Here is a 27,846-nt window from a genome sequence, read left to right on the forward strand (position 1 = left end):
ATCAACGCATTCTCTGCATCCAAATCACACATAATCTTTAAAAAGGAACAGTGGGTGTGATACATACTTAAATCTTGACCTTTTTGTCGAACATTAAAGGTGAACATGTGAACAAACCAAGCAATGAGGACTTCTTCAAGGGTTAATTTCCCTTATGGCCTCAGGCTTCTTCTGTGGATTCCATCATTTTATAATATATCATTCTTACACGCTTTGCTTTTCCAGTCTATATTTCAGAGGGACGATGCCCATTTGGGACGAGCCAAGTCTTAAGCGCATTTAGATGATATGTAGATCAGGTGCAGCCCTGAATGAGAGGCTTCACGATGAGGCTACATGGCAGCCATTGCCCTCGTAGACCGAGCAATCCTTCTGGGAATGCAGGAGGAATAGCAGAGTCGACTTGGAATTGTGATTCAAGGATAATTAAAGTATATACACAGTGAAGATAATATTATCCAATGCTTGAAGTAGGATACAGCGAAGGTTTGATCAGTTAGCAATGGCAAGTTAAACAGTCAGAAAGCAACATTTTGTGCTTTATTCCCTCTGCTTTTTGTCACCAAGGAAATTCGGGGTCCATTTGTATTTTGCACGCCTCTATCTGTGCCTTTAAATCATCCACTCATCCGTTTGCGCGTCTGGGTTGCAGTCAGAGGAGTGTGGCTAACTGGGTTTGTTTCTCCCTCTTTGTTTGCTGTGGTAAACCTACGAGCAGCTGCTGGTGGTGGGGTCTGGAGGGATTCTGAAGCTGTGTGTCCTCTCTTTGCCATCCTCTGCCAAGGTGGCATTATGCAAGCTGAGAAAGGGGTAGGGATGGGGGGAGAGAGAGCGAGAGAGAGAGAGAGGTGGGCGGGGGTTTTGCGGGAGTTAGGTAGAGGAGGTGATGGCGACCATAGTAAAGATGGAGGCAGGCGGAGGGCTGCAGGGATTGGTGGAGGAGAAGCCTCGCTCCCCTGAACTTTGCCTCCGTGTCAGAGTGGAACTTGTCGATTTGGCAAATTGTGCACTGCTGGACGGAGCTTCGTGCTCTCTTTCACTCCCACCCACTCCCTCCTGCTCTCTCTCTCTCTCTCTCTCTCTCTCCCCCTCTCTCTCGCTCTGTCTGTCTCTCTCTCGCTCTCCCTCGCCCTCCCCTTCCCTCCCTTTCCCTCCTGCTCTCCCCTTCTCTGGCTGTCTCTTACTCCCCCCCCCCCCCTCTCTCTCTCACACGCTCTCGCTCGCTCACTCTCATTGCCACTACACACGCACACACACACACACACACACACACACACCCCTTTTCTCTTTTCCCTCCCTTTCAGCTCTTGAAGCTAACGCATTGGCTGGGCTACAGGCATCTTGTTGCCAAATAGGTGGGCCCTACTCGTGTTGGCAAAGGCTCAAGCAATGGTTAGGGAAAGAACGCGGAGAGGACGAGAGACGGCGAGCAAGAAACAGAAAGAGAAAGAGAGAGAGTTGGAGAGAAAAGGGGAAAAAAGAAGCAGCACTCGGCTTTGCCAGCGGTCGTATGCGCTCATCCAACATTGATTCGGCTCTCTTCTCTTTTTTTTTTTCTTTTTTTTTTCCTATTCTGCGCTCTACTCTCCCTGGCCCCCCCATCTGCGTGTGTGTGTGTGTTTCTGAGTCGTGCGCCGGGCCCAGGGATCAGAACAGACACCACTACCAATTACACTTTGCCAAGGATTTTTTTTTTAGGTTAACTTCTTTTATTTTTTTGGAAAGAACAAAAGGAGTGTTTATTTTCAAATCAGCTCTCCTCCCAGTCCTGTCTTCTTTTTTTCGCCTACAGTGAAATAATCTTAACATTTCAATTTTTTTCAGCAGGTTTTTTTTTGTTGTTGTTTTTTTCTTACCTTTAAGTCATTATTTAGCTTTGGTGTGATTAGCTGCTGGCTCTGGTCTGACTGCAGTGAAATGTGAATTTCCTCCTTGCTAATATCTTGGAGGTTTCTTGTTTTGGTTGTATACTTTGGCCCACAGTTTTTAGTGAGCAGCATATTCTGCTAATTATTTTTTACAACCCCCCCAAGTTTTTTTCTAATTTTCCACGCCCTGCCAATCCAGCACTTGCTTTACTTGGGGAGCGCGGGAGGAAAAAAAAACTGGTGCAGGAGTTTTTTTTTTCCACTTTAAACGCTGTGCCAAATTTATGATGAGAGTGCAAAATGGTAACTACCAGGCCGTCTGTCTTCCTCTAGCAGTGTGGTTTTCTGTGGTGATTTCTGTTCGCTTTCAGTTTGTTGTGGAAATGTGAGTCTGGTTGGAGCTCCCTTGCATGGTAGCAGATCTAGGAAATGGTATGGCTGATCTTTTAGCAGCACATTTCAGCAGTGGTCTTGTGGCGGCAAAGCTTGGCGGTGGTGAGCGACCGGTGTGTGGCAACCCTGGCACAGGAGCGCTGTGGCGAGATCTGGGCTTTGTTGCCCAGAGATATGTAGTGAAGGTATTACGGTAGAGCAGAATAACTTCTCTTTTACAGCAGAATACCGAGAGAACACTCCGGCTCAGCTTTACAGCTGCCTTTGAATTTTAGTCTTGCTTATTGATTGTTTTTTGTAATGTTTTAGTATTTATTTATGGCACGCTAATTCTTTGCTTTCTCTGTTTATGTTAAATTAAAATTACATTTTCTTTTGACTTGCATGTTTATCTACATTTAACTTAATAATTGTAATAATAAGCACTTTAGATAAGAATTGTATTGATTTGATATAACTTTATTTATTTTTAAATATTTTAGCAAATTCTAAACATTTATTTTTCAATAATTTTACAATATTGCAATTGTAATAATTTAGATTTAATACATGTTTATACATATATGTGTGTATATGTGTGTTTATGTATATTTCTGAATATATAATTCCTCAGCATTAGAGTAATGCCTTGCCCGTCTCTTCCGTCTTCTCCATCAGGATGAATTTCATCCATTCATTGAGGCCCTCCTACCCCATGTCCGTGCCTTCTCCTACACCTGGTTCAACCTACAGGCCCGTAAACGCAAGTACTTCAAGAAGCACGAAAAGAGGATGACCAAGGACGAGGAACGCGCAGTGAAGGACGAGCTGCTGGGGGAGAAGCCAGAGATCAAGCAGAAGTGGGCCTCACGCCTGCTGGCCAAGCTCCGCAAGGACATCCGGCCCGAGTTCCGTGAGGACTTTGTGCTCACCATCACAGGGAAGAAGCCTCCCTGCTGCGTGCTGTCCAACCCCGACCAGAAGGGCAAGATCCGCCGCATTGACTGCCTCCGCCAGGCCGACAAGGTGTGGCGGCTGGACCTGGTGATGGTCATCCTGTTCAAAGGCAGCCCCCTGGAAAGCACAGATGGGGAAAGACTCGTCAAGTCGCCCCAGTGCTCCAACCACGGCTTGTGCGTCCAGCCACACCACATCGGAGTGACGGTCAAGGAGCTGGACCTCTACCTGGCCTACTTCGTCCACACACCAGGTATGTGGGGACACACACATTTACTGTTACACACACAAACACGCAGATTAGCAGGTAGATTCTTTTCCACATTTTTGCTCATTTTTATGCACACACACACACACACACACACACACACACACACACACACACACACGCAAACGCACACACACGCACACGCACACACACACACAGGTCAATATGTGATGTCACACACACTTTGGCATGTGAGTCACAGATGACAGTGGCACACACACTCTGCCCTTCATCCTGGGCCGGTGCCAGCCTCTGATAAACACTGCACACACACCGCGACACACACACATACCAGCTTCAACTGACCGTAATCATATATTTAGATGTATAATCATGAAAAAGATTATGGAAATAGATTTATTAAAGTGATTCTTTGATTTTGACAGCCAGGCTCAGACCTGTTTACCCAGAGATCTGTTTGCATTCCTGCATTTGTTCATATATTTGTGTGCAAATTTGTCTAAATCCAAATCTGCATGTTTTCCTGTGCGCTGTGTAAACAAAAGCATCTGCAAACCTGTTTGTCTGTGTGTGCATGTATGTGGATATGTGTGTGTGTGTGTTAGTATGATGGATGCATGTGTGTAGCAGTTTGTCATGTGTCTGTAATCCGTGTGTTTGTTGTTGTTCAGTGTGTGTCAGTAGCAGCGTAGTGTGGGTGCGTGCCTGCACCTTCGTACATACACGACCATTCCCGACCTGCATTGGCCACATTATTGTACATTTAGGCTTCATAACCCTTCCTCTAACCATGACCCTGACCCTTAGAATGTACAACCTTTTGGGGGGGATGCAGATCTGAAATGTCTCTGTGAGATTCTCCCGTGTGTGTGTGTGTGTGTGTTGCTGTGGACAGCGATGGCAGCTGGCTCAGCCCCAGGTTGTATAGGACGCAGCCTGACTGAAGCCTCTTCATCCTCACCACACTCTGTTCGGCTTTTTCTCCACTGGCCAGTGCATGCATACACGCTTGAATACACACACGCAAGAGACACACACTCTAATACTCTAATGCTCCCTCACAGCAGCCTTGTACCTCGGTTCTCTGTTTATCGCGGTGCTTTTGTTTACCGTAGTGTTAAAATAGAGGAAAGACACAAACACACTCCAGCACAAATGAGCGTTTTGTTTTTCCTCGTTTAATGACATCATCACCCTGGCTCTTCTCGTCTCAAATGTTTTATTTTTTCATATTCAGCCCAGTGTCGAGTAAAAGAGCCAACAAGAAATGTAATGATTATAAAAGAGTGAATTCTAATGTGTGGAATATTCACATCAGGCTCAGAGGACTAAATCCACACTGGGGATGCTGAGAATAATAATTCTGTCATTTAAACACGCAGCTTTCTGTGTAAACATTAAATACATTATTGCTCTTACTGTTGCAAGAATGAAGTGAACGCTTTTATTGATCTGAGATCTATAATTCACAGTCTGGCTTTTAAGAGTAACTTTATGGCTCAATGTAACTTTGACACGCTGAAAAAAACATCCACATCCACTTCAATGCTGAATCTTTGTAAAGCTGAGTGAATACTTTTCCTCCAGGTCTCTCATGCTGTTCACAATCAGGTCTGAAAAAAATTAATCATTCTGAATCCAATGAAATTCCTGATCATCTGTTGTTCTGCAGTCGTGCTCCATTTTGTTCTTTGGTGTTTGTAGGTGCGGCCTCCATTTGATCAACCAACGCACGCAGCAATTACTGTCCATGAATCAAACTGAATTGATCAGTATTAGACAGCAGCTGTAGTGTGTGTGTGAGAGATCAGCTGTAAGCAGACATGAACGCTGGTTTAAGTGCTGTTTATTTACCAGCTCATCTCAGGCACTGGTGGTATATTTGTGTTATTGGAGCTTTGGTTGTTCCGGTGTAATTCACTGCTGTGCCAGTTTCCCCCTTTTTCCTGGGTGCAGGTAGAATCCCAGGAGTGTTTCTTGTCTTCATACACACAGATTGAGAAACAGGGACCCTTCTCCTGTCCTTTTATGATCCTGGGTCTGTGGCCTCAGACTGGCATACAGTTACAGAGCCTTAATTCTGCTCCTTGGCAGGGAGGTGCAGCGGTCTTCTGTGACAGAGCGCCCCATGCCAGGCTCCTTTCAGCCCAGTGTGTGTAACTCTGCTTGAGTTAACGGGGCCTCCGTGAGCGCCTCTTCCTGTTCCACAATGTGCCGCGGCGTACCACCGCTCAGATTAGCTTCCAGCGCAGCCTGGTGCCCCTCGCAGTAAAGCTTTTTTGTGCCAGGATTCAGCAGCCAATCATCCCCACACGCTCTCCGGCCCCTCCGTCTCCTCTGCTCTGTGACGTGCACCTTTTAGTTCATATGAACAATTAGATTTCAAACCTAACGGCTGTTTACACCCTCTTACTTAATGCTCAGCCTGTTTATGAGGTGCAGGCATTTACTACATTTGTCTGTTATGGTCCGGGGTTATATTTGATCTTAATTGTATAATAGTAAATTGTTTTCTGTCACTATTTCAATCTTCCTTTCTGCTTGTGTTTGTTTTTAAAAAGCAGGAGGCTTTTGGGGGCGGGTAGGGAGTCAGAGCTCAGAGCTCAGCCGTCCTTCTGCCTGCTCGTCCCTCACTCTGGGTTAGAGTCTGTTTCTTATTCTGCTCCTGCTCAACTTTTCCACATCAACATCAGTTGCTTAGCACCTTGCATGTACATGGAACATGCAACAGAGAAACTATGAAGAATTCAAACTGAGTTTGCTCCACCTTTGGAAGCTCAAATTCAGCTGTTTTTCAGAAGGCTGTGCGGGGTTAACCGGAGTTTAGAGAAGCAGACACACAGTGGCTCCATTCTAACCTTTGGAGTGGCAGCGTTACAGTTTTATTCTTAGCTTTTCATTCCAGGGTGTCTGTGTCTTGCGGAAGCTATCAGTTGCCAGGCCTGATGATTGGATCGCAGCCGTCTCACCCGCCTGTCCCCGCTGTGGTGTTTCAGTTCTCTTGTCCCATTGATGTCACCGTCGCCAGCTGCAGGGGGGGCTTTGCTTTCAAGCAGGGTGATTGACAGAACAGAAGATACACCCCTCCAAACTCCCTTCTCTCTTTCTCTGCTTCCCTACAGTACAGTATGTGTCTCTGCTTTTGTCCAATTATAGACTTGGGCCTTTCAGGCAGGGCAGTGAGGGCAGCTAGCTGGGACAGATCAAAGACGCTTCAGGACATGAGCTGCAGTCAGATCTGCACTTCTGCTCTGCAGCTGCAAAGCAAACTATGAAAAAGAAGCTGGTCATTTTCTTTTGACACGTACCTGACGACACACACACGTTCAACGTGAGACCACCACGAAAACGGGTGGTTTTCTTTCTGCAATGATTGATTTCCCTGCATCTGATCATGAAACTGTTAATGGTTCAAGGATGTGGAGAGAGAGAACAGGAATCTGATCTCATCTTTGATCACACGTCTGTCCACGCCAAGAGCCCGGCTCTCCGGTCGGGTGCTGTCGGCCGTTCTCCGCCTGGAGACCCCGGATCAGGTCATGCTGTTATTCGAGCGACGTGTTCCATATTTGTCAGTCTTAAGAATCTCTGCTTTTCCAGCATTAGTCATGTTTGGAATCATAGCTGCCTCATACGTTTCTCATTAGCACAACTATTAGGGGGAAAAGACGTGACTGAGAGTGAAGCAGCCTGAAACGCTGGAGACACACAGACTAGAGAGGTGTGTGTGTGTGTGTGTGTGTGTGTGTGTGTGTGTGTGTGTGTGTGTGTGTGTGTGTGTGTGTGTGTGTGTGTGTGTTCGTGTGTGTGTGTGTGTGTGTGTGTGTGTGTGTGTGTGTGCCCATGTCCGTGTGTGTGTGTCCATGTGTGTGTGTGTGCCAGAATCCTCCGTATCTCCAGGCCGCCATGGTGCGACTGTGAACTGTAGAGATGTTCATTTACCCGTGGTTGTGTGTCGGTCCGTCTCGCTGTCATTACAAATGGCCAAGAGAATATCTTTTAATAGAGCTAAACAAAGAAAGGAATGGACAGATTGCCAGGCTGAGGGACTTAACGCCTTGTCACACTAATCCATCACACACATCTTATCTGGTTTGCCCAATATCCTGAGCTTGAAAGGAAGGTAATGTTATCAGACGCAGTTATATAATGAAGTGAAAAGCAAACAGGCGATGGTGCTGTTTGTTTTTTCACACAGAGACATTTGTGCTTTATAGACAGATGGTTTATACAGGCTATGTATTTTATTTAAATTAGAGGGGATAAGATGAGAGAAGTGCTGTCCTGGTGAATGATTGTAGAACCGTTTGAGCAGAAAATAAGAGAAGAAGACGTCACTGGATGGCTTCTTTGTTTGCTTAGTTACAGAGCGATAATAGCAATGTGGCTGACGTTAACAGAACAAATCTTAATGACTGAGAAATGGCTCTTCTTCTTTTACTTGGCGCGGCCTTTTGCAGAGCAGCGATTTTCTGGATGGAGAATAGAATTGTGCTCCGGTGTTCTGGCATCAGCCTGTCATCTGGGCCGACGACGGAGGAACAGAGTGTGTGTGAGTGTCTGCACTGAGGGAGACACACTCATCCGGTGTGAAAATCACCGCTTTCAACCCAAGCTTTCTTACGCTTTGTCGTCATTTGAAATAATGTGGCCCAATAAAGTTTGAGTCTCGCCAAGCGGCGCTCATGACAGGACAGAGAGACGGTGGCGTTTTAATGCGGCGAGGCAGAGGGGCCTCCAACAGACCCAACCTGGCCCGCTCTCAGGTGTGTGTGTGTGTGTGTGTGTGTGTGTGTGTGTGTGTGTGTGTGTGTGTGTGTGTGTGTGTGTGTGTGTGTGTGTGTGTGTGTGTGTGTGTGTGTGTGTGTGTGTGTGTGTGTGCTACAAGTGAGGAGAGAGAAAAGAAGAGTGGAGTGTGTGGAGTGTAAGGAATTGCTGGTAAACACATTATTCCAGTAGGATCGGGGTTCAGTAAAAGGATGCTAGCCGCCCTTCGCTCAGACTCACAGGCACAAGGTCCGAGCCTCTGACCTCCTTTAACTTTCCACCACTCCAAAGCACCGTGCAGCTCCACCAGCTTGGGCTCAGGCCAGCCGGCTTTGTCTTCACTGTAATTATTCAATTTAGGGAATAATACAAGAAAGTGATACACAAAAGACCGAGTATAGAATTGAATTAATTTAAATTTGGAAATGAAGGTCTGGCCTTAGTTTTGTAAATAGAAACATTCCCTTGTATGAGAAAGTGCCTATTGTGGCTAAATGGATTAGCTTTATTTCCTAATTTCACTGTACAGTGATTTTTAATTATTTCTGTAATTAAGGTTAATAACTAAATGTTCTGCTGTCAGTTTAAGCAGCTTTATCATCACATTCCATTAGTAACTGATAACTAACGTTTAACAATAAGAATGTGTGCCCCCAAAAATGTTATAATTGAATGATTTGCATAAAAAGTACATTAATGAATTTAATAAATACAGGCAATGAAAGTCAGTCAATAGTTTGCATTTTTTAAGAATGTAGTTATTAAGCAATAGAGTTTTTTTTTATTCTCAATACTCAAACCCCTTTTCTCTATTTTAATAACAAAACCATGGCTAACACAACCTAAGCGTGCATGGCTCCTGTCGGTCTTTGCTGCGTTGTCCTCCGTCTCGTTCACTCAGAGGACGTGGGCTTGATCCTCTGTGTGAATTTGCTCGTGCAGCCCTCTCTTTCTCAACAGGCACCAGGCCTGAAATCTGTCTGTCCCCTAAAAACATACAGTGCATCCACACGGGGAGGGGCGGCTCAACTTCTTAGCTCACTGAGCCTCGGGGCAACGAGCAGGAGTAGAGGAGGAGAAGAAAGGGCAAAGAATGCAGATGAGAGGTGAGGAGAGAGCGGAGGAGGAGAGGAGGAAGGCAGGCAGGGGGAGAGGAGCGTCGTCTTTGGGCCGGCTCCCAGCAGCTCAACTCGGTTCAGTCTGCCTGGGCCTCGCTCCGTTTGGTCCAGTGGAGCAGAGCCGGAGGAAGGCTGCCCTGTAATTGGGACGGCTCTTTCCATACGGTAAACGGCACCGGAACACCACAACACCCGTGGATCACAGAGCCCCTCTGCCTCCGTGTGGCAATGGGGATTCTTTTTCTTTGCACCATCTTGAATGTGATTCCTCCACATCGATGAAATGAAAACAAAATCCTCCTCAATGAAATTCCTAATGAATAATACTAATATCACTACATTAATACTTTCATTTCCCTCTTCCTCTTTAATCCTCTGGTTTAATGATAGTAAATGTCAGGCTGTAATGATGATACCGAGTCCTGATATAAAGTAAAAGGGAAAGCGTAGAATAGAGATGATTCCAAATGCTGAACACAAAGAGGGAGGGAGGGCAGATATTCAGGCTGGTGGGGTTGGTTGGCAGCATTTGGCACGCAAAGCTGCAGCTCTGTTTAGAATGTGCCAGCTTTTCAAACCGACACAGTCGCTGCCAACTTCTCTCCTTCTGATCGTTTTCTTTCTCTGTCTCTTATTTTACCATTCTCTCTCCCCCCCCCCCCCGTCCTTGGTTTCACTGAGCGTTTCTCTCTCCCCCCCCCCTCGCCATGTGGCCCAAGCTCCCATCGCCGTTCCTGTTGATTTATAAAAAATTCATTTTCACAGGGGACGGACAGAACGGCCATCTTTAAACATTTTTATTTTGTTTTGTGTGGAGGTTTGAGGCATAAAAAATCAAATTGCTATCAAGTACGCAGACATTTTCTCCTTTTTTTTCTCCTCCAAAATATTTTCCGCCAGCTTTTTTTACAGAGCAAATATTGTTGCCCACGGTGATGGTGCTTCTGTGCATTCTGGTCCAAAACAAAATGGAGGATAAACCAGCTCTTCTCCAATCACAGCAGAGGATGAGTCCATGTGTAGAAAAGCCGAGCGGCTGACTGAATATTCTACGTCCACACACATGGAGATGTTTTCACACCGCTCGTGTTTGATTCTTGCTAAATCTGCTCAGCTGAACAGACACGGCAGGAAATCCTACACATTGGGACTGAGGGAGGAATTTTTGCAAGTGCTCTGTAAATTGAAGAACATCTATTGTACATGGTTTGAGACAGGATCCCGGGGCCCTTCAGAGGCCAGAACACGCTGGCGTGAGTGATGGGAGAGAGAGAGAGCTTTAAACGCTGCGTGTGGGGGTGGATGGAATTACTCAATAATGATCAGAAAATTAGAGCCATTATAGAGGGAGAGTAAACAGGCCTCTCTACGTGTGAAAGGCTTCTATTCAGACAGGACCAGGAGCAGGACTCCTTTCTTCCTTTCATGGATCCACCCATGGCCTTGAGAGCCCCGCTTTTGTTCCCTCAAATAACAGAGTGACTGTGTGGAGTTGGCAGGGGGGGGGGGGGTCTTGTTCCCAATGTTAAGCACAGTATGGAATAAATCCATTGACTGCAAGGTGCAGTTTGTATTGTACCCATACATAGCTATGTGTGCATACAAAGTTCTAGGACAGGACACACACACACAGCACGACGAGGCAGAAGGTGTATCAGACCGCTTAAAATGTTTCATTCAAATCAGTTTGAGCACAGCTAATGTTTTTAAATGTGCCAGTGTCACTGAGTTCAGAAAGGCTCGCTCTGTGTGTGTGTGTGTGTGTGTGTGTGTGTGTGTGTGTGTGTGTGTGTGTGTGTGTGTGTGTGTGTGTGTGCGTGTTCGTGTGTGTGTTCGTGTGTGTGTGTGGGCGCACATGTCTGCTTGTCTTTTAGGTGTCTTTTCTCCTCACTTAAATAGTTTCTCCGTAAGCAGCCAGGGGAAGATGTGTGTGTTCTAATTAATGTTAATTAAGAAGATATCAGGTTTAGGGGTTCGACTTCACAGCTCTGAGTTTTCCATAGTAATCCTATAAGTAATGATGAAGACTATTAACTGCTAAACTTCACATTTATCAGGATGAATATAGTTGATTAAGGTCATATCCTATTCTGTTGGCAGTTAGATTGGAATGAGTTTGGTCTCGTGTCTTCATTTAACTCTCGGATTTGTATTTTAAAGGACATATAGAATAATACATATAGTTCATCATTCACTGGGTTCTTCATCCTCTGCATGTCACAGCAGTGAGAGATGCAGGGAGAGTCAGTGCAGTGGAGTGCAGTGCAGTGCAGTGCAGGGCCAGGCCACTGCACACAAATCACCAAATCACCTGACACATTCACTCAAGTTCTCCCTGTGTTTGTTTTTCATATGGATGACCAGATCCGTTTCACAGGCATCATTTTGGACTGTAACATTCTCATTATATCCGTCAACTGTCAGCGCTCAACTCACTCCTCTATAATTTCAGGCTCATTTGAATTCTTATTGGCAGCTTCAATGCATAAATTTCCTAAAGGGAGGGAAACAATACTTTCCTCTCCTCTCTCTCTCCTCGGTGAGCAGTAAGGATATGAAGCAGATTAAGGGAAACAATGTTGTGAAATTTCATTGTGTGTTTGTGTGTGTTTACACTTTTTTATATGTCCTCGTTTAACTTGCTGGTACTATATTTTAATGAAGTTTTAGACGTTGACTTTACGAGAACAAACTGTCACCCTCCAGTTGGTAAATGGCCTTATTAGATCCATGTGTATCTACGTGTTGATTAACTCTCCTAAAAGACCAGCGAACAGGGTTGCCATGGCCACCAAGCCGTTTTTTTTTCCCTCCGCGTACCTTTTTGCTGGGTGATATCCAATGAGTGTCAGCGACTGGCCTGGCCTGCTTGGCACGGCGAGTTGCCACGGAGTGCTGGGCCGCTACTGTGGCACTCTGGCCCAACGTGTGGGCAACCAGAGCACAGCGCTCTGCCAGAGGAGTCCACTCAGATCACTTTCACGCTATAGAGGGCGTCCCCATACTCACTCAGAGCTTTGCAGATACCTGTACACTTCTGACTGAGGCCGTGCCAACATCATATAGCATAAACACAACACCCATAAAGGGATTATTAGGTTTTGTTAGATTCAAAAATGGGCACAAGTCCACGCAGCTAGTTATATTTCCTCTAAGAAGATATGAAGTGTGCTGTGAGATAGAAGAGGAAGAAACACTTTCATAAACACCAGACCACAGATCAGGCCTGCATCGCTATTGGTCCACAGGAGGGAAGACGCATGTATATTTATAGGACTTTGTTTGTTGATATATTTTTGTGTGTGTGTGTGTGTGTGTGTGAGCCTTCATGTCTACACTCATCTGTGCCATAGAAGCAGAACAAACCACAACAAAAGCTTCCTGTAAGAGAGCATATGTGCGTCCTCTCTGGACCTCTGGACCTCTCACCCTGCACCTGAACCCCCCTCATCCCCCATATGTGTGTAGGCTTTTTGTGTGTGTGTGTGTGTGTGTGTGAAATGCACACACGCACACACACCCACAGGCACAGTCTGACTGATATGACCCAGTATATTGTGCGGCCAGCCTGGGACCTGAGCTTTCCCTGCCTGCTCCTGTGGGCTGAGCGGAGGTGAACCAGGCTCCTCACTGGTCCCCTCCTGTGGGCTGAGCGGAGGTGAACCAGGCTCCTCACTGGTCCCCTCCTGTGGGCTGAGCGGAGGTGAACCAGGCTCCTCACTGGTCCCCTCCTGTGGGCTGAGGGAAGGTGAACCAGGCTCCTCACTGGTCCCCTCCTGTGGGCTGAGGGAAGGTGAACCAGGCTCCTCACTGGTCCCTGACTGGGCGCAATCTGTTGCCACAAAAGTGGAAAATTGCAAAACCATACGATCTGCTCAGGTTTTCATCCCCGGTCCAGATCCGCTTAGAAATGATTTGCAAATGATATGAAATGGTCGGGGTGTAACGAGTGGATATCACAATTACCCCCATTAGGAGGTGTTTTCACAGATGTTGTGTCTCTCTGATTCCTCTTGCAGCAACAGTGAAGCTGATCTACTCTGTTATTTGCTCTTTGTGTGGTAACATTTGATTGGTGTATTATTAGACACAGACCACCCTGCTGCTGCTGCTGAGCCCTACTTGAGTTTCCATTCTTCTGCTCTCAACTTTAACGCAAGCCAAACCTACAGGGGCGCGCAGCAGACGGCATTAACATAAAGGCCGGAGAGAGACGAGCGGCGAGGCGGGCGAGCCGGAGACAGGCACAGGCTCCCGCATGTGTGTTCTGCGTCAGTGGAATGGTGATAGGGAACGTAATCCAAGCCGCCGTGTTTATTTTAAGAGCTGATGATCTAGAGAAGGCCATTAAAAGCAGAGGGCAAACAATTTAAGAGCAGTGAATCTGAATGGAGGAGAGGAGTGGGTGTGGGTGGACGTGGAAGGAAGGAAGGAGGATCAGCTCCCACCATTTATGTGCCTGCCTCCCCTCCGTCTCTCTCTCTGCCTCTCTTTCCATGCAGAAATGCTTGAGATGACAGTGAATTAGAGTAATCTGGCCTTCATTCTGTGGTTAGATTTTATCTGTGGTTTTGGCCCAGAGAGCTTCTCAGATCCCTGCTTTTTTCCCCCTGCTTGCTCTTTTATTGTTATTTCTGCTCTTTTCATCCGAGTTTACTTCTCCTCCAGGCCTGGCTGTAAAATGGACCCTGTAACGAGGTACCGTTCACACCGAAGGCTTCAGGACCGGCCCCCGTTATCTCCTGATGCCTTAATCCCTCCACTATGACCTAACCGCTCGTGCACATGTGTTTACTCCAAGGCCAAGGTTTCTGTTTTTGGATACAAAGGAAAATTCCCTGTGAGAGATTTCCTCTTTGGGTAAACATTGAAACTACACAATCCTTACCATAAAAGACACAATCGTCCCACAAACAGACTTCCGTGCCAGCGTGCATGAAAGCTTCTAAGACGATACGTGCTGCAGTAACCGTCTTTAGTCCAGTTCGGCTTTTATGAGATACGTCAAGCAAATAAAACCAGATGCTGCTGTCGTTGTCTAGGCTTCTAATTCTCAACGTCCTTCCTCTCCTTGCCAAATCGCTCACTATAAACCATAAACTGTGAGACTGATTGACACTGATTGAGTCTGTTTAGTCCTGGCCCTCCAGAGTGATTCATCCAATCGCACGTTCCTTTTCATTCGACTTCAAAAGTGTGATGAAGCGGTTCTGAAATTTTTTTATATTTTTAATCGTAAAGATCCTGAGCCAGTTTGCAGGCGTTTCTGCCTCATGTTGAATCATGGAAGTCGTTAAGCAAATAAAGCTCCCTTTTCTCTCCTTCCACACTTCAGGGCTCTCAGTGGATCGGTCCTAGCTGGAACTTTAACTGCGTTTGCCTCCAGAACAGAGCCTCTTATGTGGTCAGGGCTTTTACTTTTTTTCTTCCTTCAAGGTGTTTGTGAGAAAGAACAGCACTTTGTGTCCTGGCCTCAGGTCCCTCTGTAGCCACAGTGCTGCCTGTCTAGCTTTCCTTGTCCAGGGTCCAGTTGTGTCCTACACACACTGTTTATCACACTGGGGGTGAAACGTTACTGATTTAATTTTGGTAAATGGTTTTGTTTGGAATGCATCTCCACTGTTCTCTGGCTTTCTTCATCTCAAGCTGATGTTTCTCTTTCCTTCTCACACTGGTAATGGCAGCTGAGACACTCCTCCCTCCTCCTGCATGTTGGCCTGCTTCTCAAGCTGGTACACACATGCCAGCTGCACCGGATGTGTTGATGACATTTGGTGTGAGGACATCTGCTCACTGCCCAGTCTCTGGCCTGTTCTTGCCTCTCTTAGCATGCTTGTCTCATGCTGTGCTCTCTCTTTTTTACATAAGGTTACCATTGACAGGCCCATGACTAATGACATCATTAAGAATAAAAAAGATTCATGTGAATTAAAGTCCACAGTGGATCACATGGAGCAGGAAACCTATTCTTTACTGCTCTCAAAGGGTTAAAACATGTAGGGTACTGCACTTGTGCCCACGCCCCAGTTAGTGACATCACAGCAGGTGTTTCCCTTTGACAGCTGATGAGAAACACCTGCTGGGACTCCAGTTTGGCTGAATAATAACCAACAGTCACCCCACAGAACGCAGCCCCGGGAGAGAGTTCACCTGGGAGAGGGCGATCCATCCTCAACCAGGCCTGTAGGTGAAGGCTCTGTACATGTGGGAGACAGTTTAATGTAAGAAGTGTTTATTTGTAAAGTATCCAGTAGTAACCATAGAGCCGGTGTGTGTGTGTGTGTGTGTGTGTGTGTGTGTGTGTGAGTGGAGAGCCTGTATAGTGGAACATACGGGGGCCCACTCTCTGTACTGTGGTACATGTGGTCTATACTATCCAGAGAGTGGGCTAACGTCCTAACTAAGCCATTTTTGTAACATTGACAGGAGAGTACACGTGTCTCACACACAAGTACACACAAAACCTATCCCGCATCCAGTGGGACATGTGTTCTGCACAGCCTATCATTAAAGAAGCCTTGATGTGGTCACTGGGTGGCACTCAGGCCTCTTATTATTGTCATTTTATGACAACTTTCACTTTCTTGCTCAGCAATACAACCCGCCTTCCCTCTTTCCCTCCCGCTCCGTCTCTTGCTCTCTTTCCAGTACGCTTATTTCCCTCCATCCCTTTTTCTTTCCCTCCCCCCCTTCCCCTCCTCCCCGTGTCTCCACAATCCAAACCCACATCCATTTTTCTTGGTGTGGCAATTGGACACCTGTTTGTTTTGAGTGTGTAAACCATCCTGACACACATCCCCAGGGCAAAGGGCGGATAGAGCCGTGTTTTGGAGAGGCAGGGTGCAGACAGTTTGGTCTGGGTTTGTAGAGGTAGGAAACAGGAGAGGGATCTGGTCCAGGCGTTGTTCCCAGCCCTGACAATTGTGGCTGACAGTTATTGTGTTTGGTTTTTGAATAATAGGGTCGGTAACTGTATGGTGACATCCTGCCATCAACCACTGATGAGTGGGTTCTGCACATGTTTATGTACTGTGGCCTGGTTTGTAACATGTAAATTCAAAAGGACCGATTCAGGCAAAGCAGGTATGCAGTTTGCTGTGAGGGAGGGGGAGAACACTCTCCTGTCCTCTCCTCTCCTCTCCTCTCCTCTCCTCTCCTCTCCTCTCCTCATCCTCTCCACCTGCCACGCTGCTGTTTAGCTTTGAGGATTTATGACAGAATGATTTGTTTATTATAGATTGTAATTTATTATTCTACTGACTGAAGCTGGATAAACCGCACCAATTGCGTAGCTAGCTTTCCTCCTCAGGCGAAGTGTTAGAGTATAGAGTGACAGGGTTTATGTTGCCATTACAGAGAGCTCTCTCTGTTGGAGCATGAGAGAGGGAGAGAGACTGTAACGTTTACATTAGAGCATGTTGGAGAGATGGAGAAGGACAGCTTGGATATCTTAGTTTTTATGGGAGTTGGTCAGACGCTGATTTAAGGTGAGAGGGCGTCCGATAACTTTATTAAGCCATAGAATATGAGCAAGGAGACAGATTGGTTGTGTATACACACACTCAGCCACATGCAGATTTATGAAGCAGGCGCTTTAGAGATTAGGCCCTGCAGCAGTTATCGGTAAGTGAATGAAGCGGGTCACCTGGGGACAGCAACAGGTAAATCCTGTTTGAGCTCAGCCCCACGGCCCAACTGGCTCCTGGAGCTGGATCTGAACTCACACACCCACCGACACACTTCCCAAATCAGCTTCCCTACTTCATCTCACATCCTCTCTGTCTCTCACTGTTTAGTTTGTTCTGCTTCTATGGCACAGATGGGTGTAGACATGAAGGCTCACACACACACACACACACACACACACACACACACACACTTCAAAACACTATCATGCTCTACCGTTTACTTGAGGTTGCTGGAGAGCTGTGAGGTGAATCCAGGTGGCAAAAGCAGCCAAGTGCAGAGGAAAGGAGGCAAAGTGACACTGACACTGTTGTGAGCATACAGTGAATAGTAACTAGGGATTAGTCAGGGGGCTGTATCATTATTGTTTGGACACAATAATAACTTAGAGATCCGTGTGTATGGATGTAGTGAATCTGCGCTCCCCCTCTTCTGGCCAGACAGTTAGCATGAGTCTGCAATTAGCACCTCTAACTTTGTTAAATCCCCATGACTAGCCTGCTAACAGTGTTAGAGCAAAGGACGCAACCCACACGGGTCATTACACACTGTGTGACACAGGGTGGCCTATATCTGTGACTCACTAGTCCACTTGAAGCACCAGTGGAGCCTCATGGATAACTGCAGCTCTCCTCTGTAGTCTCAGATGAACACATTGTTGCGTCTGTGTGAAGGGCCTTCCTATAGTTTGGATGAGCTCTTACAAAGATGTGTGTTCTTTGAAATGAAGCTGGTTAGGTGTGTGAGAGAGATAGAGAGAATGTGTGTGCTCCTGGTAGTTTGTTTGCTATATGCACCAGTTTAATGATTGACAGCAGATTCTCGTACTCAAATTCAGGCTCGGAAAAGAGAGAAAGGAAAGAACAGGACAGTGGGTCAATCAAAGGGATTTACAGCACCAATGTCAGGATTGGGCATGTGTGTTTCTGTGTGTTTGTCACTGGTGGGATCGTTAAGAAGTACATGAAGTGTGAGGAACCCTTGAAATATCATCAATCCATAATCCAGAGTTGAATCAGAGGATTTACTGCAGCAGCTGCACCGCAAACAGTATCTAGCATTACAAGTGCAATCTGAAATTAGCCAAGGGCCGACAGGTTTTCGGCGTTCCTTCCTGGTCCGTCTGTGCTCCTGTAGTGAGTCTGACTTACAGTAGTGTGAAGGGTCTCCTGAGGTCAGAGAGCTGAAAATCACAAAGACATGTGGAATGCTGAAAGTTGGCCAATACAAGCAGGCATGCCTGACTCTCCATCCATGCAAGGCTAAGTAACCACCAACTACACTCAGTGGCACCATCCCCTCAAAAAGACCCATGAGGGACAACCAGGCTTTTAGCCCCTTCAGTCTCTATAGATGGATCTGTGAATTTAAGCTAGGAGGAGCTGCCTTGCTGTGTCGCGTTCAACTCTCTGTTCTGACTGAATCATGGCACGTGGCAGTGGTGTTGCAGTGATAAATGGGACATTAATCATAGCAGCCACATGATTGGCTGATAAAGTTATGACTCATGGTGAGGATAACATTTGCCAAGATCAGAAGAGTTGGGTGTTGAAGCTGTCTCTCCCAGCAGCTAGCTTGGTCTCATTACCTGGCAAAAACACAAATAAGTAAAGGAACATTTGGATATGGATTTACAATATTGTGTGTAAAAGTCATAGTTTACTTCTTTACCTTTGCCCATAAAGTCCCAAAGTGAGCCTTTTTGGAGGAAAAAAACAGACTTAACAAGAATCTGACTGAGTTTTCTTCTCTCATTTTTTTTAATCAAAACCATTAGAAGTTTCACCCACACACTGATCTCTGAGTCTCAGTTTCTCTCCCCGGCACACATCCATAACAATAGAGGGCATTTTGGTCCAGCAGAAATCAGTTGGCTGCATCAAAATGAAGGGAACAGTTAGGGTTTCACTTACACAGTCAGAAGGAGAGAGAGCGAGCAAGAGGGAGGGAGAGGAAAAAGAGAAAACAAACACACAGGGATTGTTGAATTATGGGTAAAGACAGCTGAGGCAAACCAGGTTTGGTTTCCACGGTGCAGTGGGGGGCTTATTGAAAAACAAAAAGTCTATGACTCAGTCTTGCTCTCAAGGAGACTCTGGGGCTGCAGACTTTCTCTCCCCAGAAATTCAACAAAAACACATGCAGTTGAAATCTAAAGGAGAACACCTTCAAAAACACAAAACCCCAGGGTTCAATATGGTCACGAAAATGTTCCACGACTCCTCAAAGCTAATGCCAAAAGGGGAGGAGGTGGGGATGGTGGAGGAACAGAGGGAGGGAAGACTGAATGAGAGGAGGGATCTGTCCTCACATTTGCTATCAATTTAGGGCACTGAAAATAAGCACCAGGTTTCACTGGAGCCGAGTAGAACACCAGGAATGTTTTTCTATATAAAACCAAGGGAGGGCGGGAGAAATTGAGTGCGAGAGAGAGAGAGAGAGAGAGAGTGAGAGAGAGAGGGCTGCAGCAAGAGTGAGGGAAAAAAGAAAAGGATAAAGTTATGAAGAAAATGGGGAAAGTGAGAGACAAGAGAGGAATGGGAGGAGTCTAGGGATCATCTCTGACAATAGCACCTTGGGTCCAGATGTGAAGCTGTCTGTCTGTCTGCCGCAGTTTGACAGCTCAAAGTTGGGGCAGAAGCGAGGTGCTCTGTGGGTCAGGGTGACCTGTATAACCCCTGTGTGACGGACAGTTCATTTCAACCCTGAAATCGGTTTGTAAAATGTACATTTTAATGAACACATGTGGACCGTCACACATGAACTTAACAGCAATCATCCACGCACAGATGTCAGAGCCCTTCTTTGAGGATGCTCTGCACACTAGCAGTCAGTAGTCGCAGATGCGTCAGTGTTGGTTTCTGTGGACCTGGTGGAGAGCTGAGACTCAAGACTCAAGGGATGAAGGAGGTTTTCATTTGATAAGCTAATCGATACCCCCATTTTTTGCTTGTGACAGGTGATACTGGTGTAGAAGTTCCACTTTCTACATGCTTGGTGTACGACTGATCCACCATGAATAGGAATCTTTTAGAATCTCCTGCTGTATACTAACGTTGGCTACATTATGGTCTTCAAGGACACGGTAACTGCAGATTAACATGCGGTTGGTTAGGAGTTTGGATACATGAGGTTGTGGGATACAGTAGTTGTCTTTCACAACAGCTCCAGTCTAAAGTTGAGCGGTTGACCCTCGAACAAAGCTCCTACACCCAGCTCTTCCCACCAACAAAGTGCTGATAGAAACAACAGAAAAAGACTCAGAGTAGAAACAAGGAGAGAGTTAAAGAGAAAGAAAGTGAGATGGGAGCAAAGGGGGGAGGGAGACTAAGAGACAGACCAGATGTGTCTTTTGTTTAGATTTGAACAGAGCGGAAAGGAAGGGTGTAGGAGTTAGGAAGAGAGAGAAAGAGAGCGAGCGAGAGAGAGAGAGACGGGGGTGGGCCAGGAGCGCCTGTATGTGGGGAGAGGGGGCCGCGCTATACAGTATGTGATTACCTACCAGCAAAACCACATTCATTATACTAATTGCTACAATGGTCTCGGTGGTTGGGGGCTGAAAAGGGGGCGATGGCAAGAGGGCCTGAATTGTTAACGTTTGTTAGGCTCATTGACTCCAGAATTCATGGTGTCTGTCATTATGGGCCAGCGGGATATTCTCCAAGGCCTGCGTACACCGAGCCTGATAATATGGTAAAGAAGAAGTGTAGCCGGGGATAAACCCAGACTAAATATTACAGCTAAGGCTATGTTTGGGTAATTTGCATCAGAATCAGGGTTTTCCCCTTGCGTTTTGTAGGTTTTAGTGTAGGTGCCGTCATCCTGTGGGACGGAGGGGAGGGGGGAAGTGGGGGGGCACGACGGGGCACGAAGCACCGCAAAACATTTTACATTATTTAACTGAAAAGTTTGAGTGAAGCCCCCTGTATGTTGCGTATGGGTGGGCTGTACATGCTGTACTTTTCCACAGGCACATTGGTAACACCAGGCCTACAGTCAAACCATGACACCATGTCATAAAAGGGAATTTTTATAGGAACAGATTGTATTGAAATAAATGAAGGTACATCACCTCAATCAATCTCACAGCCAACTAGTGAGCACTTCACCCTCCTGCTCTCACTCTGCTGCCAGACTGAGGTGAACGTCTCTGAGTCTGTTTCTCAGTCAGGGCCCTAAAAATGAAATGGACTTCAACTTCTAAACTTTAGTAGTTCTTTAGACAGAGAGCAGAGAGAGTGAAAAAGTGTGTGCTCTGGTTTTTCCTTGTGTAAGGTTTAGAGAGATACAGTATAGCTGGTCGTATAGCTGGTCCTACCTACAAACGTGAGCGGGTATTGTACCATCACAATACAGACGGGGTTAACCTAAGAGTGACTACCTCCACTGTCCATACTGTAAGTGCTACTGTAGGTCCTAGAGACCCTATATTTGTGTTTGTAAATACATTTGTAATTGATTTAAATGGTTATGTTTGGTTATAGTTGGCCTACCTTTAGTCTAAGTAAGGTCAAAAGGTAACAGACCTGATTCCAGTTGGATTTCCAAGTCAATGCTATCTTAATTGATCCATATCATCACCGTTGGCTTCTATTCAGAGTACCGGGCAGTGTCATCAGTGCATGGGTTACATTCAGGGCATTCAGGCAAAGATTTGAGTCATTTTGCACCACAGAATTAAACACTGTTGCTTTCAGAAGCCTGGGGGAATAGTTCACTCTCTGCGTGTGTGTGCACGCAACGACTGTAGCTTTGGTGTGCAAAGAGCTCTGAGCAGATGACTGATATGGCACTTAGAACATGTGTGATGGTGAATACGGAGATTCACAGCTCAATCTGTTCACTGCCGAGCCCGTTGGGGAATGTTGCCAGTTGTGATCACCAACATGGCTGGCAGTTGTTTGTCAAACATTCGCAGTACATTGTTGAATTCTTGAGCCTGCATTGACAGGAAATGAAGGACTAAGTGAGTGATGTTAACCCCCCCTGAAGGAACAATATCCTGTGTGTGTGTGTGTGTGTGTGTATGTGTGTGTGTCTTCTTATGGACTCCTAGCTTGTTAACATTGCTTTTTCCTAAGCTCGACCTGTTTTGATTCATAACGTTACTTCCTTTTCTTTTTTCCTTTTCTAATAAAGATGTGTGTATTTGTTTGGGTGTGTTTAAAGCCCCTCACACCCACGCTAATGAGCTTTATTTTGTTATTGAACCTGGGAGAACTTATATCTGGAGCACATCATGGTTTTGGTCACTTTTTTTGTAGAGGAACTGAAACGATCCAGTCGATGTTAGCAGGCCTTTGTTCTCTGCCTCTCATTTACCTTCATCTTTTTTCTCATCTACTATTTTGTCATCTCATCTCATCTCACAACTCTATCTAACTACTTTTCGCACCCCTGCAGTACCCGTCTCTCTCTCTCTCTCTCTCTCTCTCTCTCTCTCTCTCTCTCTCTCTCTCTCTCTCTCTCTCTCTCTCTCTCTCTCTCTCTCTCTCTCTCTCTCTCTCTCTCTCTCTGTGTGTGTGTGAAACTAGTGTAGGTGTCTTATGTTCGATGAGAATTTCCTCAATTGTGTTCAATCACTTTTACGCACACAACACTAATGTAGATGTGCGTGTTTGAACACCATGCGTTCACACACACACACTGATGTTACAAAGATCAGCGATTGAAAGAGAGATGGTTCCTGCCAACTGTCAGGTGGTTTTGACGGAGGTCAGAAATAGCCCCGGGGCTATGAGAAGAATTGGGGGCTCATTTGTGGTGGGAGGGGGTTGCCATGACAACAGTGCCCCGGGTCTGGTTTCTCACTAGAGGCTGACATCTCATGGATGATATCATGTTTCCTCAAGCTGGCACATCACTCTCATCGAACCGCCCCCCCCCCCCCCCCCCCCCCCCCACCAAATCCTCCCTGGGTCCTGTCTCAACCACAGGGCTGCATCAGACCACACACACACCGGGACAGAGGCAGAGGAGAAACAGACAGTGAGATGTGGGAGTTGGTTGTTTGACGTCTAACACTCTGCAGGGCAGCTGAGAGGGGGGGGGGTGGGGGGGGGGGATATGTAAATCTGCTACATTGTTCTATTAGAGAGCAAGAAGTGAATGGAACACAATTTGTACAGGGAGGAAGAGTTAGGGAACATGAGACAGATGAGAGAAAAGAGCAACCACTGATAAAGAGTCAGAAGTTGAGGAGATAAACAGACAGGTGGATGTGTGTGTGTGTGTGTGTGTGTGTGTGTGTGTGTGTGTGTGTGTCACGCTAAAGTGACAGAGAGAAGCTGAGGCTTTGGACCTGTGGTTGACGGGAGCAACAGTAAACAGAATGTGCTTGTGTTGTGAATGCAAACCGTTGGCCCAAGTGTAGATGAAGCCCTGTGACGGTGATGACAGCTGAGATTTGGCCTTCCTCTTTTCCCCTCCTTCTCTCCCTCTCTCTCTCTCTCTGTGGCACGGGGGGCTCCCATGCAGGGTGCATTTGAAGTGGCTTCTGGGAGGCCCTGGAGCGTGCCGAAAGGTCAGAGGTTACAACAACTGGGCCTCCCCGGACCCCCCACCTCCCCTAAATCCCTCACACACGCACACACTCATGCACACACACACCTCCCCCCTCTCGTTTTCACTTCCAGATCCCCCTGACGCATTAAGCAGGAACACACTCTCTCCCCTCGCTCTCCTGTGCTAACGCTGCAGTTCCTCGGAAATTTGACAACTTAACATTTGAATGTGAAGTGCCGCCGGCCCCTGTGCACACACCCCACAGTGCCTTTATTAAGTTAAAGATGCCCCCCCCCCCCCCCTGTCTCAGTGACACCCGTGTCATTGTGCACACACAGACACACACACACATCTGATGAATAGGCCATTGTGTTTTTCTCAGGGTGCATCCCACAAGTGTTAACGGAATCCTGTCTATTGCTTTCTGTTTCCGTGTACTGTATGTGAAGTGTGTGTGTGCGTGTGTGTGCGTGTGTGTGTGTGTGTGCGTGTGTGTGAGCGTGTGCGTGAGCGTGTGCACGTGCAGCTTCCCAGCGAGATGCTTTGTTCTCCTTCTCGCTTACAGAAGAATCTGTCATTGGCTCAGCGAGGTGTGAAATTGCACTGTCATCTGCTTCACCTGTCAGAGGGCAGGAGAGCGACTGGATTGGAACATTGTTTCTCTCTGTTTGTCTGTCACCTACTTCTCCCTTTCCCCTGCTTTTCTGGAGATCTGTAACTGTGTATCGCTCACAGCCCGTATCACCCTCCACCACCAGCACGTATGCCCCCCCCCCTTTCCTCCTCTTAACATCTGTTTCTAGTGAGAGCCAGAAAGGGGGATGTAGAACTCTTAAAATTAATTAGCGCATTACCAAATGCTTGGGTTAGACCGGGCCTCAGTAGACCCCCTTTGCTCACTCCACTCCACCCTTTTACTCCTCACTCCTTGCTGCTTCACCAAGCCCTCATCTCCCTCGGTCCCAGGGGGCCGGTTTATCACCAAGGACCAATTAGGGTAGGAAGTGAGGTCGCTGACCCCCTGTCAGGCCCGATCAGCTCCTGTGTCAGATGACAGGGGCCATGCCACCACAAGGAGGAAGAGAAAGAGTCATTGACATCATAAAGGTGGTTTACGCAAGGTGGGCTGAAGCTGTACCAGGGGTCCGTGGTTTATTAAGCCCCTGTGTCTTTGTAGTAATCTTTAAAGTCCACCTGTGTCTAACAAGCAGCCTCATGTCATAGGGTGCTTCATCATGCTTCTCTTCATCACTCAAGGGAAGGCAGTCCACTCATGTGCGTTCTTACACCTTTTGCAAGTCAGCTTCCACTTGTTGACCCTAGAGAGCCCCCCAGTCTTTATTTATCACTGTAATATAGCATGACAGAAAATGTGAGGACAAAGTGTTTCCTCTCTTCTCCCTCTTCAGCGTTTGCCACCCACATAAAATAAAAAGATGAGTCCTAATGGTGCTGTTGCCGAGCCTGAACGAACTACATTGTCATTAAAGAGTGTTTGGTCAGACAGTGAGTGTTAGACTGGTGGCAGATGTTATCTCCAACTGTAATCCCAGATGAGCTGACTGAAGTGTGAACTAAAACCGTCATACTAATCAGAGACTTTTCTCTTCTTCCTCCATGCTGCTGATTTGGTTCATTCCTGTGCTGCCTCAACCAAAGGTAAGACTGCTTTCTACTGCTACCTACTGTCTCTATATGTTTATGTCTCTGTAAATCCTTTGTATCCTCAATATTCCTCACACATACCTAAGAATGTCCTCAGATGAAGGCAAACTAAGGATATTCTATACAAACCTCAATTATGTCACAGGAAGTACGGAGTGCTCCCTTGAAAATAAAAGTTAATAACAGAATAGAGAATTTAATAAGCCAGTGAAACAGCTTAACATTGACTGAGCTATCTTTAGCCTGTTCCTGTTTTCTTCTGAATGGTTTCATTCCTTTGGAACGCAGCCCACCTATATTGTAGTCTGTTATACTACAACACAGAAGCTCCCACTCCTCCTCTCCTTCTGTCAAAGCTCGGCTGCAACACCTTCATTTGTTCCCAGACTACAGTTTGTCACCCGCTCCACCACCCTCCCCTCCCATCACCCACCTCTCCGCCTCCTTCCCTTCATCCTCCACCTTTAGCATCTTTTGCAGATTCTCATATTTTCCCCCGCCAGCTCCGCCTCCCATTACTCCACCTCCTCAACAACGTTCTCTAATCTCACACCATCTCCCCTCTGATCTCTTCTTCCTCCCTCTGGTCCCTCCCCGCTCTCTTCCACGTCTCCCTCCCTCCCTCCCTCCCTCCCTCCTCTCCCCTACCTTTCGCCCCAGCCTCGTTCAGTCTGCAGCTGTTTACCTCCATCGTCCCACCATATGGTTTGTGTTAAAACTCTATATTTGACAGCTCGGCGGATTTTCTTTTTTCCTGCCTGTTATTATTTGAACATCAGGGGGAATTGCGTAGACTTGGAGGAACACCGAAAAAGGACAAAATGGGGTAAAAGGAAATTAAAATCTGAAAAACCCCCCAATGTGTTTAAAGCAATGAGTTGTTGCAGTGAAGGGCAGCAGTCGTCGCCCGGCCCTTCTTGGTTTGATGCCCTGTGTTACTTTTTTAAATAAATAAAGGGACATATAATGTAATATTGATTTAAATCACATCTGTTAGGGTGATTTCATCCACCCCCTCTCCCTCTGCTCCATGTCTTTTTGGACGGGAGAAGGGGCACAGGCTGCCAGAAATAATTGCTTGTTTGCTGGTATTTACTTAAATCTGTCAAAGATGGAGAGAGTCAAAGAGAAAGAGAGAGAGAGAGAGAGAGTGTGTTCTGGCAGCTGAGACCCTATAGGGCAATTATTATCTCTTGGTCATCTTCCTGCTGCTGACTATATGTGTGTGTATGTGTGTGTGTGCCCATTTCCATGTATGCATTTTGGTGTGTGAGTGACAGCAGTATATGATGCTTGTCAAAGAGTATAATCATACTTAGCTGTTGGTCCAAGTGTCAAGAGCGTTGCCTGGCATGCATGCTTGTGTGTGTGTGTGTGTGTGTGTGTATGTGTGTGTGTGTGACCTAGCGTAGAAAGTTGACCTCCTTGCTGCAGTGTGTTTAATCCTGTGCCATAGCTGTTTGATTTCCAGAACGCTGCTGGCTGTCTACTCAGTAGCATCAGACTGATTATAGCACTGTTTGTTTGGTAGGGAGGCCCCAGTCTGCAGGCCTACTGAGCAGGTCTGCCCAATGTCCTGCACTGTGCCAGAGCACTGTACACACACACACGCACACACACACACACACACACACACACACACACACACACACACACACAAACACACTGTCTCTTTTTCTCTCTCCCTCTCTCTCTCTCTCTCTCTCTCCCTCTCTCTCTCTCTCTCTCTCTCTCTCTCTCTCTCTCTCTCTCTCTCTCTCTCTCTCTCTCTCGCTTTCCCTCCTTCGCTCATTCATTCCACTCCCCAAAGAATCACAAACAATAAACCCTCTGTTACATTTAACGTCCTCATGTGTTTCCCTTTCTCCTCAATCCCTCCCTCCATCCTTCCCTAATTCTGTTTCTTACTCTCTCTGTCTCGTGTTCCCTTTCTCTAATTCTTGTTGTTTTAGTTCTGTTTGATGTTTGATACTCATCTCTCTATCTCTGGACTTGTTTGTGGGCTTGGACCGTGCAGAAGAACAGACGACAACACAACGTATACAACCCATAGCACACATATGGCAGACAAACACAGACCTGCCACCTCCCACAATGCAGTGACTGTAGTGATTAGTATCTCATAGCAGCTTGTATTGTGTGTAAAGTGGGTGTGTTTGTATGCATGTTAGCTAGAACAATACCCTGGCAGTGGCGTTAGCACTCATCACAGCGCCACAGCAGCAGCAGTGGCATCAGGACAGCAAACAGATGTTGGCCTAATCTTCCCCTAATGAGATTGGTCCCTCATTCCTCCGTCTTTATGGGAGCAACAAGCTGGCAGGCAAGCAGACTGACACTCTTTTTATGGGACAACCACTGCTAAAGTCCAGAAAAAGTCTTGTCGTGCAGGAATGACGGCAATAATTCAGTCATTAGCCGAAGCAAACGGCCTTGTAATGTGGCATAGTTTGAACTAAACACTTGCGGTAGCTTGGCAGGTAGGCAGACAAACAGGTTGGTAAGGGCGAAATGTAAACAGATCAGACCTCAGTCAAGCAGGCAGGCTGGTAGGCAGAACACAAGAGAAGCAATCATTCACAGGATTCATCAGGCAGGAAGCATGTAGGACAGGATGTGGTTTTATGAGCAGATTGTGTAAATCTGCTGGACCAATGTGCAAATGTGTGTAATGTGATGT

General features: G+C 46.5%; 1 protein-coding gene across 10 annotated transcripts in view; it reads left to right on the plus strand.

Moving 5' to 3' along the window:
• The window catches only part of nfixb (nuclear factor I/Xb), a 113,817-nt gene that overhangs the window by 34,699 nt on the left and 51,272 nt on the right, over positions 1–27,846 (plus strand). For 5 of the 10 annotated variants that reach the window (XM_076164560.1, XM_076164552.1, XM_076164554.1 and 2 more), the window contains one exon: positions 2,919–3,450. In XM_076164560.1, coding sequence (XP_076020675.1) covers positions 2,919–3,450 — 532 coding nt within the window. The other 5 variants (XM_076164551.1, XM_076164553.1, XM_076164558.1 and 2 more) reach the window with 4 other exon arrangements.

The sequence above is a fragment of the Genypterus blacodes genome, unplaced genomic scaffold (genome assembly GCF_046128005.1).
Source record: "Genypterus blacodes isolate CSIRO-AG114 ecotype Tasmania unplaced genomic scaffold, CSIRO-AGI_Gbla_v1 ptg000137l_1, whole genome shotgun sequence".
Lineage (NCBI taxonomy): Eukaryota > Metazoa > Chordata > Actinopteri > Ophidiiformes > Ophidiidae > Genypterus > Genypterus blacodes.